The sequence below is a fragment of the Bactrocera dorsalis genome, chromosome 4, assembly GCF_023373825.1.
Source record: "Bactrocera dorsalis isolate Fly_Bdor chromosome 4, ASM2337382v1, whole genome shotgun sequence".
In the NCBI taxonomy this organism is placed as follows: Eukaryota; Metazoa; Arthropoda; class Insecta; order Diptera; family Tephritidae; genus Bactrocera; species Bactrocera dorsalis.
The window spans coordinates 12,605,524-12,621,098 of NC_064306.1; the positions used below are offsets into that span (position 1 = coordinate 12,605,524).

A 15,575-nucleotide genomic window follows, 5' to 3' on the forward strand; every position below is an offset into this window, starting at 1 on the left:
GCAACTTGTCTTGCCATTTATGCATATATTTATTCATTTTTTCGTTCCTCTGTCACTTGGTTCTTTTTTTATTGGCATTTTTTGTGCTTTTTTGCGCTCCGCCAACATTCCCAAGCCAATTCCCAAGTTGTCATTGCTTTTTGCCTCTGCAGCTGCGTTGCTGCCATCAGGCGATGCGTCCAAGCGTGCTGCAACAGCGACGTCACACACTGCAACTCTGTGCCTTTTGCTTAGTCAAAGCGACACTGCAATTGATTTTGATTCATGGTTAGTGGAAAATGCAAAATGTGTAGTTCTAAAATGGGTCGATTGAACTTTTTATTAATGCTGCAAAACTATACAGACATTTTTGTTGAAATTAAAATGAAAATAAATAATAAAAAAAAAATAAAAAAAAAAATAATAAATTTGCTGCAAAAATATTTTTAACAAATTTTTTTCAAATAATAATTAAATTAAAATAATTTATTTTCTCAATTAATTATTTTTGAATAGTAAAAAACTAATTTTAATTAAAATTCGTTTTTAATAACATTTTATTTGTATTTTAATTAATTTATTTTTTATTATATACATAAAATACTTTATATGAAAATATTAAAAAAAAAAACAAAATAATTGATTAATTACAATTTTGCTTATGTTTTTATCTCACTTTACTCCAGTTTTATTGAATATAAATATTTACCAATTTTTTTTTTAATATTATTATTTTTTTAATTAATTTATTTTTTATTAAAAAAGTTTTTTGAAAAAAATAACAAACCAATATTTGAAAAAAATTAAATATTGAAAGAGAAAAATTTAATTTAAAATATTTAAATATTTCTTAACATTAGTTTTCATTTACTGTTATTTAGTACTTTTTTTTTAATTTTTCTAAATTTATTTTGAAAATTTTTTTTAATATTTTATGCAACATGTTTTTGAAATAAATATACATTTTTTATATTTTCTATTTTTCATCTAATTTTTTTTTTAATATTTATTTAAATTGTTATATAAATGCTTTGTTTTTTTCGTATAAATTTTTAAGTTTTTTTAATTTTCATTAAAAATCTTTATTAAAAAAATCTTTATCCAAAAATATATTATTTTAATTTTTTCTATTTTTTACCTACTTTCTTTTTAATTACATAAGTAGCTTGAAATTATTACATAAATATTTTTTGTAACACTTTTTTGGTTTTTTTTTTAATTTTTAATAAAAATTCTTTATTACCAAAAAAAAATTAACAAATTTGTGAGAAATATTGTTAAAAAAATTATTGTTAAATTTTTAATAAAAAAATTTATTGTTTAATTAAAAAAATAAATTTTATTTCTTTAAATTATTACAGAAATATTTTTTTTATAACACTTTTTTGTATTTTTTTTTTAATTTTTAATAAAACTTCTTTATTACTAAAACAATATTAATAAGTTTCTGAGAAATATTGTTAAAAAAAAATTATTGTTAAATTTTTAATTAATTATTACATATGTAAATATTTTTTTTATAAAATTTTTTTGTATTTTTTTTTTAACTTTTATTAAAAATTCTTTATTACTAAAACAATATTAATAAGTTTCTGAGTAATATTGTTAAAAAAAATATTGTTAAATTTTTAATAAAAAAAATGTATTCTTTAATTAAAAAAATAAATTTTATTTCTTTAAATTATTACAGAAATATTTTTTTTATAACACTTTTTTGTATTTTTTTTTTAAATTTTAATAAAACTTCTTTATTACTAAAACAATATTAATAAGTTTCTGAGAAATATTGTTAAAAAAATTATTGTTAAATTTTTAATAAAAAAATTTATTGCTTAATTAAAAAAAAAAATAATTTTTATTGGAAAAAAAATTATATGTTCTTTAATAAGTATTTATTTTACATTGGTCATTATTTTTTTAATAAGCTTTTCATATTAATTTAATTATATATTTCAATGAAAATTGTATTAAATATTTCAACAGATAATGATATAAATTAAATTATATTTTTATCTTTTTTATTTTAATAAATTTTATTCATATTTTCTTTTTACTATAAGTTTTTGTGTTAGCAAATTAAACAAAATAATAATGAAAAAAATATGAAAAAAAAAATTTAATACATATTTTTCAATTAATTTATTTTTTCTTTCAATTCTTAATATTAAATTTATTTATCCGATTTCCGATTTCAGTTCTTTTATTATATATGAAAATTATTTTACAAGCAGTTAGTAGTATTTTTACTAAACAAATATTTTTTTTACTAATTTTTGTTTAGTTTAGTACAAAATGATAATAAGAAATATATTATGATATTCACTTTATTCTAATATAAAAAATAAAATACTTTTATATATGTATATTTATGTTTTTTTTTAATTTTTGGTTATTTTAGAACAAATTTATTTAAAAAAAAAAATTATTATAACTTTCACTGTTTTTAATTACAAAAAAAAACATAAAAAAAATATTTTATTTATTTATTATTTTATTTTTATTATAAAAATATTTTATTATTTTATTTTTATTAATTCTTGTTTAATATACTACAAATTGCTATTAACAAATTTATTATAATATGCAATTATTATTTTTTATTTCCTTTTTTTTGTAAGCAAAGATATTTACATTTGTTATATATAATTTTGTTTTTAATATTGCTAATGTGATAACCAAACAAAAACAACTAAATATGTTGTTTAATTTTTTTTCCATTTTTTTAATTTTTTTTTATTAATTCTTAAACAATTATTTTTTTTTGTTGTGTTTTCATTAATATTTATCTCCATAATTTTTTCTTTTGATTAGCTAATTTTTTTTTATAAAAAAAAGTACAATTTTATTTAATTTAGTAAAAAAAATATTTTTTATTTTTTCATTCAATTTTTGTTTACTAAATAAACTTTCTTTTGAACTTTTTTTATAAAAAAGAAATTTTAAACTCATGTTTCTCTTTTATAATTTAGAGAATTAAAAAATATATTACTTTTAATATATTTTGTGTTTTGTTCAATATGTATTATTTTTTGTTTGTTTTTTATTATATAATATGTATATCTATATAGTTTTTTGTTTTTTAGGTAAAATTTAAATTTATCTATCATGGAAAAAATTTTTATTTTTTTCAATACTAAATTTTAAATTAAAATTCTTCCATTTTCCGTTAAATTTTTAATTATTTTTTTCGAAGTCACATGATACTCATCAACACAATGAAAGCCGTAATGAGAGCATGCCTTTATTCTCATATTGCCATATTCGCGTTTGTTTGCATTCACAGGCTTTTATTTATTTACAATTCGCAATTTTTCGATTTTTATTCACACACACACGCACATACATACATACATAGCATACAAATAAGTTGCGAAAACAAATACATACATTATGTTTATGTTAGTTTCATGCAGCCAATGCGTCTAGATTGTTTATTATTTGTGCTTGGTAGTCTATTAACATTTGATGGGAACTCATTCAAGCGATTCTTCATTACAAATAATCAATTGTTGAATGAAAAGTGTTTTTCAATTAATTATTGACTAAAAAATTAGAATATTACCGAATATAAAATAAAAATTAAAATATACGTATATAAAAATAGTAATTATTGCACTAAGTGGTTGATTTAATTAAACCGTTAAATAATATTTTTAAGATAAAGCAGTTTTTCTTTATTTTTTTAATTTTTTTAATTTTATTTTTTTATGTTTTTTTTTTTATTATTGTTATATTTATTTTTTAAACTTTTTTTCACTCAAATAAAACGCTTATAAAGCAAACGACAATGTTTTTCGTTTCAAATACTAAAAACACTGTACGTTGGCTTGACAAGTGTATAGCAGTCTAAGTTTAATCCTCCGCCATCCTTAGGCATTCTAACCTAATCAACAACTCAAGTTTAGTCAATTTAGTTTATGAAACATTCGATTTCCTTTATCTGCTCATTTTCGCTAAATAAATAAGTGACATATTGTCTGAGAAGCCTTTCCTCAACTTTTTTCCATAAAAATTAGTATAAATCGCCGGTTGCTGCCAATAAACAACTAAAGCTGTCAATTAGCGCTGACATAATAAATAAATTCCGATTGCACTTTATATTGCGTGCAAGCGCTAAAATATCTAAATGCTCGAAATAGGAATGCCAATAGGAAAATTTATTAGCGCCAAAAGTGAGCAATGAGTCGGCGTAAAGTAGTGAGGATCAGCGAAAGCGTGCGTTCGCACTGAGTTTGTTGCACTAGACGAGCGACAAGGCCGACAGGTGATCTTGTTGCGCATGTCGAATGAAATTTATTCCGCTGTTAAGCACACTTATATATATACTATGCTTTATATGCAAATAGACATGTATTTACATAAGGAAGCCATACAAAGACGCGCTTGCGCACTGGTTTGGTTAAAAATTCAAGCGTGGGAAAGTCAAATGCGACATTTTAAAAGTATTGGGGAAGTGATTATTACTTGTAATTTATTAATATTCAGTTTCTTACATATTGGCATAACTGTCTTCGATTTTCATTATGCCAAATAACGGGTGATTTTTTTGAGGTTAGGATTTTCATGCATTAGTATTTGACAGATCACGTGGGATTTCAGACATGGTGTCAAAGAGAAAGATGCTCAGTATGCTTTGACATTTCATCATGAATAGACTTACTAACGAGCAACGCTTGCAAATCATTGAATTTTATTACCAAAATCAGTGTTCGGTTTTTTTTTTTCGAACAAATTTTGTTCAGCGATGAGGCTCTGGTTGAATGGCTACGTAAATAAGCAAAATTGCCGCATTTTATATATTATGGCATTTCGCACTGGCAACTTTGAAAACAACGCCTTTCAAATATTAAGATTTTTAAAATTTGTTTCCGTTTTTTTTTTTTTGGACGTGCTAGTTAATTTCGGGCTATTCAAACTCGAATAACATCATTATTTATATTATATGTAACTAGTTACGAACTAGTTTTTTTCGGACTACTCCCTTTCAAATTTAGAAATTTTATATATCGATACATAAATGTTCTGGATAAGTGTAAAAATGGCGCAAAAACACTTTTCCATATATATTTTTCCTCATGGCTGCTGCTAAATTAACCAACTTTGCGTCGAGTTACCATTCGACTCCCAACTAAATTAAATTACATATACACTTCCCTTCGTTGCTCATGTAATAAAATTGCCCTAATAACCCTTGACATTGGTGTTGCTGCACTTGAAGTGCCCCATTTACGACGCTACGATTTTAAGGTTAATTGAGGCAACATTACAAATTTGGTCGTGCAGTGAGTCGTGCAGCGGCTGCATGCGAGCGCTGGAGTTGAAAGGCAAAAGCAAAGCAAAGTGGCAAGTTGTAAAGTGGTTAACTAAATGTGCAGTTATACATAATACTATATACACATGTATAATATTATATGAAAAATTTACCTTTATATACATATAAGTCTTCAACATTATGCACTTTTGTGCTCTTGTATGCAGGCATACTCATACATATTTATTTCTTCAAGTATGCATTTACGTATAATTTACTCTTGTGTTACTACCAAAAAAAATAAAAATCTACAGCAAAATAGGTCATGCTGTCCACAGCATACAAGCTTTACCCGAGATGAATTCTCAAATGTCAGTCAGTTATTCGATGTTGCATTTGTTGTTGAAAGCTGGAATTCGGTTGAGTATATATGTACATTTGTATGTTTGCATGTAAAATGTCTTGCACATTTAGTCATTTGGTTTTTAAAGGTGAAAGCTCGTTCAATTATGCATGCGAGAATATGCATTCCTGCATTTGCATAAAATTTTAAATGTATAAAATATTTAGAATACATAAAAGTTTGCTTCCTGCCATTAAAAATTACACATGTTTGACGTTGCAGATTCACTGCAAAAATTGAAACGGTTCAGAGTGCACTAACTGACATGTTAAACCACTTGTCGTCGTGAATGCAACGCCGCTGCTGTCAAGTCAACTATCAACATATTATTTTGACAGCAGTGCAAATGTGATGCTGTCAAACTATTGACATACTGCACAGTTAAAGCTAAATTACTCAGTGATTATTCATTATTTGTATTTTGCTTCAAAGGTCGTGAAGTAATTTCGGATTATGATTTAAACCAAAATTTAAAAATCAAGTTAAGTCCGATACCATTTTAATCCTTCAATGAAAGCCCAGGAAGTTTGTTTAGGCATTTTATTAACTTTTAAGCTCTGTGGAAGCTACAGGAAATGATTGCGATGAAGAGCGCCTTCAAATCAAGGTCGTAAAAATCTTTATCTATGGTATATTTATATTTTATATAAACTTTTCAACATAGAGCTTTTAATGAATTATTTGCACGTATTGTTTTGCAACACCTTCACACCGAGCTTTCATTTTATTTTTTTTTTTTGAGCAATCTACATACTTATATGCCTAATCTAATAAAAAGTTTGTATATGAAAGCATTTGTACTTCAACTTATCAATTTCAGTAATTAAATGGCAAGCATTTCACAAATGAAAGCTTACAAAGCTTTTTGAAGCTTTTGAAAGCTCTCTAGGAGCACTAATAATTTTTAACAATGAGTTTCAGAACAACCATTGCACAAATGAAAGCTCACAAAAACTTTTTTTGAAAGCTCCCTAGCAGCACTAATAATCTGTAAAGTGTGTCAACTCAATTTGTTGACCAACACTGAGTTCATTCGCATTGTTCTCTAACGCCTTATCACTTTAATTTTAAGTTTTTTTTAGTTCGGAAAAAAGTAAGCTATTTGAGTATTTTAACTTCAACTTTTAAATTTCAGCAATTTAATGGCAAAGATTTCATAAATGAAAGCTTACTAAGCTTTTTGAAATTTTTAAAAGCACGTTCTTAACATTGATAATCACATAAATGTAAATGCTCAGTGTTTTCTTGTAAATAATTTACCAAAAAATCCTTCAAACTTATTATTTAAAATCTTTTCCAGCTGTCAGATATAAAAAAGAACTTGATTTCATGCAATCTCAGTAAAAGCGACTGTTTTCATATAAATAGTTTACCTAAAAATTCTTCAAATATAAATTTTAAAAATATTTTCCAGTTGTCATATTAAAAAAATTCGCTTTCATGCAAAATAGATGAAAGCCCATTTTTTCGAATTTGAAATTTACTAAAGCTAACGAACAGAAGAGCTTTTGTAAATTTTTAATTGCTATTTTTTACTTTTTTAAGTATTTTTTAATTTGAAAAATGAGCTTTAATCTAATGTGAAGGATAACCACAAAATCTCAACATTCCTCTGCAACTGGTGCTGCACTTAAGCTTTTCGATAGGTGGCGCTGAGATCAATATTATTTTAATTCACAGACTAACACAGACGAACAGAAGAACTTTTGTAAATTTTTAATTGCTATTTTTACTTTTTTAAGTATTTTTTAATTTGAAAAATGAGCTTTAATCTAATGTGAAGGATATCCACAAAATCTCCACATTCCTCTGCAACTGGTGCTGCACTTAAGCTTTTCGATAGGTGGCGCTGAGATCAATATTATTATAATTCACAGACTAATGGTGAGATTTCATTATTGCTTTGGGCTTTCGATTATAAATATTTGTTATACATATGATGCCGAATATATAAAGGAGAGGTTTCCTACCTTTTTTAAAGAAAAAAACACAGAAATTTCAAATTTAGTGGGGAATGTTTATTATCATTCAATGAAACATTCTTTGACAATTATTCTTTGAAGATATAATTATCTTTCAAATGTTGGTCGCGGCTACGTCTCAGATGGTCCATCCATTGAGTCCAATTTTCGTTGACTCGTTCGAGCATTTCGACTGGTAACTGGCGCATGATACTCGTGCTGTTTGGATTCAAGGCTCGAATCGAAGCGGAATTGTCCGTATACGCTTTAGACTTACATATCCCAACAGAAAAAAGTCTGGTCCGATTTTGTCTCGTTTTTTTGACAGGAAGTGAAATCTTTCGTTTAGCACTATGTAGATAATTTTTGAATTATTGCTTAGGCTGGCAAAGATCTATATCTAGTCTATCATACTGGTAACTAGGTGCAGCTGAAGTCGTGATATTTATGGACCGATTTAGGTCGTATTTTGTGAATATACATACAAGTGTAGATTATTTGATGTAAAGGACCAAGTAATCCCTTAGCTTAAAATAGTTTCTCTGTGGTAAAACTTATATTTATTAAATCGACCTGTCATTGCGTTAATTTTGTAATTTTTTTTTTTTTAATTTTAAAATTCTTTCTTTAATTTTATGATTTTTTTTAATATTTTTAAATTTTTTCTTTAATTTTGTGATTTTTTTTTTAATATTTTTAAATTCTTTCTTGGTAAAATAGTAGCGGTTTAAAATAAAAGCTTACAAGCTAGATGTCACAGGATTCGTGATAACTATAGTTGAAGGCAATTTTTTTGTAGATGTAAATTGTGTGATATGTAGGGCTGGGTAGCCGTGTAGGTTAAACTTTTCTTCATAATATCAATGTCTATGAATTCGGGCTGTAATTTCATTAAAATACTAGACCTCGTTAGTACAGTCGTTTAATGTAATTTTCAGGTTTCCTAAATTGTTCTTTTGTTGGAAAGCTATATTTGTGTAGTCTAAAAGCTCACTCGCTAGGTGTCGCTGAGTTCGTGATAACTTTAATTACACTCTTTATTGTTCGGTTTTGCTCGTTTTTAACGGGCTCAACAACCTGGAACCAGTTTATAAACCAAAATAAAATATTTGCCAAAAAACACGAAATTTTAACTTTTTTGGTTTACTCAACTTTACTTTACTTAACTTTTTTGGGCTCAAAAGTTTGTGCGTCATATCAGTGTATATTTTAGTTTTGTGAAAAAGTTATTCTTGAAATTGAAATTAATATTTACAATTACAGTATATACACAATTTTTATTACTTTTTGCAGAGCAAAATTTTTGGTTTTTTTTTACAAAAAAAATATGTTTTCTTATCGTTCTCAGAATAATTTTTTCATAAACCTCATAAAATAAGACACACAAATTATTTTATGAGGTTTGTGAAAAAATTATTCTCGAAATTCAAATTTATATTAACAATATACATATTTATACAATTTTGATTACTTTTTACAGTGCAAAATTTTTGTTTTTTTTTTTTACCAAAAAAATATATTTCCTTATCATTCACTAAATTTTGTTTATTTTTTCATTTCAGCATATTTCCTTGCCACAACCCGAAACGCAGCTGTAAATTAACAAAATTACTTTTTTAATCCTAAATAGGTTTAATTTGCCGGCAAACAGCTTTTCGCGTCATAAAAACCGATAACACAACCAAAAATAAAAGTAAAAAAAACTTGCAGTAAAAATTACTAGTGTGAAAAGTGTTCAAAAAGTAGCAACACAACAACAACAAAAGTGATTGAAAGCTGACGGCAGCTGACAGCAAAGTGTGGCTGCTAAACTCAAATTGCTAAATAATAAATAAAGCACATTTTTTTTACAACACAAATAAGTGAATGCGGTGAATTAGAACACACGCGCTGCGAAATTAATTGGAAGTAAAAATTTACTATAACAAAACTATAACAAACAACAACAAATTGCAGTTTTCCTGTTTGTAAAAAGTGTAAACGACACACATTTTTTGGCGAATTTTTGTGTTGTGCGCTTATTTTTGATATTTACGATATTTGAAAAAAGTGAAGCCGGTCAGTGCGGCTAAAAATAAATCAGCACACACGCACTCAAATATATATAAGTAGACACTACAGCATACACGCGAAACGTGCGCAGCGAAGTTAAAGGGACGCAGCAACAAGTTTACAATTATGGGGCAACACAAGCAACAGCAACAACAGCGGTGGCGCGTAAGCGGTTTACATGCGTTTGCAGTTTTATACCTCTGCTGTGCAATAATAGGTGAGTTTCACATATACATGCATGCATACATACATGTGTTGTTTATATGCATACACTTCATACAGAATGTGTATCTATATAATATTAGAACAACTTTTTGTGGCCAGTTCCGAGTTGGTTGGTTTTTAATAGCTTTTATAACTATTTGAGCAAAACAAAGCATGCCGCTGCATTTACTGCATGTGTTAAACACGATTTAGCAGTTGCGGGTATTCACAATGAGTTAAAGCGATAAATTTTAAAATTTTGGAAAATTTTCATGTAAAAAAAAAAATTGCAAATTTTATTTAGACAATTTTTTTTATAAAAATGGAAAGTTTTAAATATTCTCAATTTTTAGAATTTCCATTTTATAAAGTTCTACTTCTTGATTCTTCGTTAAAAAAATTCAAAAAATTATTTGGAAAATTGTGTAACTAATATAAAAAATTTAAAAAAATCACACAATTCTCTTATTTTCACAAAACTGAACAAAAAAATATTTTTAATTAATTTAACTAATTTAAAAGAATCGAAATTCAAATAGTTATATGTGACCTGGTCTACGGAAAGGGGGCTTAGGTGTGAAAAATTAGTTTTCACTTTTTAGTCGACGAAACGAGTTGTTTATTTTTAACAGCTGTTTCCCAGAAAACTAGTTTTCGCACGTTAGCTCCCTTTTCGTAGACCAGGTCAGTCACATATACTTATTAAAAAATAAAAAAATTTATTTAAATATATTTTTTTGTTTGTAAAACGAAATGGTAATATAAAATTATATACATTATTTTTAATAAATAATAATACTATTTGAATTTCGATTTTTTTTTTAATAAAAAATATTTTGGCATTTTGCAAAACTTAAAATTGTGGAAAAAAACATTATATTGATTTTAATAAAAAATATATATTTTTTCAATTAGTAGCAAAAAATTATATATTTTTTGTTTAATAAATACCAATACTATTTGAATTCCAAATTTTTAATAAAAAATATTTTTAAATAAAAAAAATTTGCTTTATGCAATAACTACAAATTTCGAAAAAACTAAAAACACACGTTATATTGATTTTAATAAAAAATAAATTTTTTCGTTTAGTAATAAAAATTATACTTTTTTCTTCAATTAATAATAATACTACTTTAATTGCAATTTTTTTAAATTTTTTTGGGTTTGTGAAAAAATTAAAAATTTTAATAAAAAATAAATTTTTTCGATTAATAATAAAAATTATACTTTTTTTCTTCAATAAATAATAATACTACTTGAATTGCAATTTTTTTAGTTTTTTTTTGGCTTTGTGAAAAAATTAAAAATTTTGAAAAAATTCAAAAAAATAAAAAATAAATATTGATTTTATAAAAATATATTTTTTAATCAATTTGAAATTTTTTTAGTTAAATTAAAATTTCTTTATTTATTTAATAAAAATATTTTTTAAATTAAAATTTCTATATTTATTTAATAAAAATATTTTTGGTTCAAAACATCAAATACACATAAAATATGTACATTTACGCCTTAGTTTAAATTTATATACCTCCTGAAAAACTCTCTATCTTTATATATTAAAAAATCTACAAAAAACATTATCACATTAAAAAAGTAAGATGAAGTAAAAATTATTTTAATTTCGCAATTTTTAATCAAAAAATTTTAATTCTTTTGATATCGCAAGTTAAAGGAAAAATTAAGAAAAAAAATAAAATAAAAAAAATAATAATAAAAAGGTTTCAGAGAAATTTCTATCTCCGATATTACATTTATTAAAAAATTTATAGAACAAATATTTGTAAAAATAATTTATTTTAAATTTTTATAATTTTCAAAATTCAAAAAAAAAATTCTTTTCACAATAACTTAAAAATTAAATTTTATAGGCAATTTAACTTATCAAAAATTTTTTTTATAAAAACAAAAAAAATTTTGGTATACAAAATTTTCAGACATATTACAAGTCCCATGAACACCTCCATTCACTAACTAAACGCAATCATGGAATTCAGTGCGCACATGTTGCAAGCATCCTACAACAAACAAATAAAAGCATTTTTGTTGCTATGCAATAGCACCAAAGTATACGCGTATGTACAAGTATATGCCACGGCATAGCGTTTGCATTAACTTTTTGTATTTGAAATTTTTGTTTTTGCATATTTGGCCAACGCTGTTTATTTACAAAATTTATTTGCACAACCACTTCCATGCAACTCTGCTTATTTGTGTATTTGCAAATATTATTATAAAAAGTAAAGTAGTAAGTTTTGCGCGGAAATTTACTTGCATAAATTCATTAGAAAAATGTATGCAATAAATGCAGACGGACAAACAAATAGCGGGAAAATAAATAAGCGTGTTTATTTGATTTAGAATTTTTAATAAGAGCTAAAGGTTTTTAATGAAAGCACATGCAAGCAAATTATTGCTCGTATACAGTGAGCGGCATTGAAATAAGTACGCAGAAGAAATTGGTTGTTAGATTTTCGATAAATAATTATTTATACAAAAAAAATATCAAGATTTAGTTCATAATTTTGAAATGCTTACTTTATTCTTTAAAATATATGCCGTTACTCTCAAAGTGATTTCTCTAGGCCCCAATACACTTGTACCAACGTTTTTTCCAATCTGAAACTGTCAAAATATCTTTGATGTTTGTCCTTCTTTTAAGTGGTTTATTCGACTTCGACTTACCTTTTTCACGATATGCTGCTGATTGATCGTCTGTTTCCGGAGCCAAGACTCAGCGCCAGTGTGTTTCATAATATCCTGATAGTCGAAAAGTATGGTTTCGCAGACGTTAAGACGACGCGAATGATCTTTCAAAATGATTTTAACTGAACTTTCTGATATTTCAACGTTGCTAGTAAGATTTTTGACTGTTAATCGTGGATTCTCCAGCACCAAAACCTTTATTTTATTGGTGTGTTGTTCATCAGTTGATGTTGATGGCCGTTCTGGACGTGGTTCGTCGTCAATGCGTTCTCGCCGCTCTTCGAATAATTTGTTCCAAACAAAAAACACTAATTCGTGACAAACAATTTTTACCGAAAGCCTTTTCCAACATTCTAAACGATTTGGCACCAGAAAATGAATTCCGCAAACAAAATTTAATGGAACTTCTTTGTTGAATAATTTTACTCACCGTAAAAATCGTCGAAGGTACTTTAAATACTTCATAAAGGCAAGCATTCATTATAATAAGAAATTTTGCATAGATGTCACCGAGTCTTAGAGTCTTTCCAACCCAGAAAAAATACAACTTACGCAAGAACTGAATCCGCTCGACCCACAGTAGTATGTTGACTAATAAAAAATGGTTTTCAGAAATATAAATATGAATAATGTTAGCAAACGCTCTAGCAAAGGCATAAATATTCAGCCTCCTTATCTTTAACGGTATATTTGAGATATTATTCAGATTCAGTTCTTCATTATATACAGGAAACAATCGACTTACTTCAAAGTTTCAGTGAAAGTTTCTAAGCATCATCTCTCAACGCTTTTGTGGAATCAAGCTTGTAAATTCTTGTAAGGTCTTGAAAGTTAGGAAACGTAGTAATGCGAAAACGGTTAGGATCGTGAAGAGCATGAATATTTTTAATATTGTTTTGAGAAATGTTTTTTTTTTTTTTAAACTAAAAGCTCTTCATTATATAGTGGAAACAATCGACTTATGTACTTCAAAGCTTCAGTGAAACTCTTCATTATATAGTGGAAGCGATCGACTTATGTACTTCAAAGCTTCAGTGAAAGCTTTTAAGCACTATTACGAATAGTTAGCAGTATTAAACACAGTTTCGCTTTGAAATATCAATTAAATTCCAATTTCGCTCAAAAATCTGTGGAATTGCATAAAAGCTATTAAATTTTGTCTGTAAATTTTTAAAACTAGTAACCGACCCCACCAAAAGCATGTGCTTGAAATTACTTAGCTTTTAATAAATTTTAAATGAGCTTTATGCTATTATTTCGACAAAGCTATGTGAATAATGTTATGCGCATTAAAATATAATTTTATTATTGAAATCGCAAAATTATTACTTTAGCATAGCAAATAAAGTTGTAAATAAATGAAATATTATAAATATTAGCAAACAAGCTGTATTTGTACCACATAACGCATAAGTGTGGTTAATTCGGTTATTTGCGGGTGGCCTACCCAAAACGAGTTTTAATTTTCCACGCTAATAATCATGTAATCAGATTAGCCAGTGGGCAGCATTAGCACACAACTAAATATGATGTAAAAGTAGTGAAATTTTTGTGGTGGGAATTTATTTGCCGAATTCGGCTGAATATACACACACAGGTACTTGCAAATAATTGCATTTTGCAACACAACAAGTGCAAAGTGGATTTAGAAAATTGTTGCAATTTTAAATTTATGCAAAACCTTTGCATTATTTGTATTTATTTTTAGCACCGCATTGCCGGAGTTGGATTGCAATTGAGTTTGGAACGAGCAAAATTAAAGCTGAAAACTTTTGAAAATTTAAAATAAATATGAAAACAGCTTTTCTGGCATTTTTAATATTCTTTTTAAAGCTTTTATTCATTTAAATTTTAATCTTAATTTTTTTTAATAACTTCTCTTCGTTATCAAGCATTTTTATATTACCCATGTTTGCCTTGAAACCACATGCGAAAGATCTGCTTTTATTTGCACAACGATTATTTCGATATTTTTTTGTACACGAAACTTGCGCAAAGCAGGGATTATAGAATTTAATGATAAACGAAAACGTGTTTAATCTCTTGCTGTGATAAGTAGAAAACCAAATTGCATTGCACTGACAGTTGTCAAGGCAGTAACAGACGCAAAACAGTGAAATAAAAGCAGTTTCAAAAAGTTGACATGGAAGCTGTCAAGATAAACGTCGATTATGTAAGTTTTTGTGCAAATGATAATGTGTTTTACAGTTCGCTTATCATTAAGTAAAGAAGAAATTGAGAGAAAATGACTTTCGCGAGTATCATGTTTATTGAAGATGATTTTCATGCTAAGAAGTGTTTAGCTTCGAATAAGCAATTCAGCAGAACTCTGTGCATTTTTGCTTCGGGAAACAAAAAGAAGATTCTTTCAGTCCCAAATTACATGAATATAATTTACCAAACAGCTCTCAGCTCTCTCAGTTATATTTTGAGAGTTCTTCACGAGTCTTCTCGTATCAGATTCATCTTAACTTATATGGATAACACTAATTTGTATATGTATGAATATCCCACTTAGTTATCATAATCAGCTGAAAAGTTAGTTAAAACTAATAAATATAACTTTATGCTCTTTGGCAAAATAATATATACAGTTATTCGTTGGTTACGAGCGGCCAAATCGTTGCTTTCAGATCACTTCCTGTCACTTATAGTATCAAATCCATCTAAAATTTTATAAAATATTGATACAGAAAGTAAATATGCCCAAGTTAGTTATTATAAACTGCTGAATAGTTAGTTAAAACTGAAAAATAAAACAATACCCAAAACATTAACCAATTTCATACCCAAACAATTAACCGAATTGGTTGAGTCGATCTATATGGGATTTTAAAAGCTTTCGCTATCTCTCTGAAGTCAACAGGACGATTTTCGAACGCTCTTGCTTTAACTTATTCGATGTTATCGTCATTAACAGAGGTGGATGGGCGAATTACTTGGTCCATGGTTTCGACTACCTCCAGATCTTCACGGAATGCTTAGTGCCGCTTAAATACTTTTGAGCGAGATAAAG

At 26.5% G+C, this 15,575-nt stretch overlaps 1 protein-coding gene across 8 annotated transcripts in view; it reads left to right on the top strand.

Annotated features, from left to right (window-relative positions):
• LOC105234203 (fasciclin-2) overlaps positions 1-15,575 on the top strand; it is a 265,932-nt gene that overhangs the window by 13,658 nt on the left and 236,699 nt on the right. For all 8 annotated transcript variants that reach the window (XM_049455950.1, XM_049455952.1, XM_049455951.1 and 5 more), the window contains exon 2: positions 9,157-9,863. In XM_049455950.1, the coding sequence (XP_049311907.1) occupies positions 9,773-9,863 (91 nt within the window). In that variant the 5' untranslated portion in view covers positions 9,157-9,772. The remainder of the gene's footprint in view (positions 1-9,156; positions 9,864-15,575) is intronic.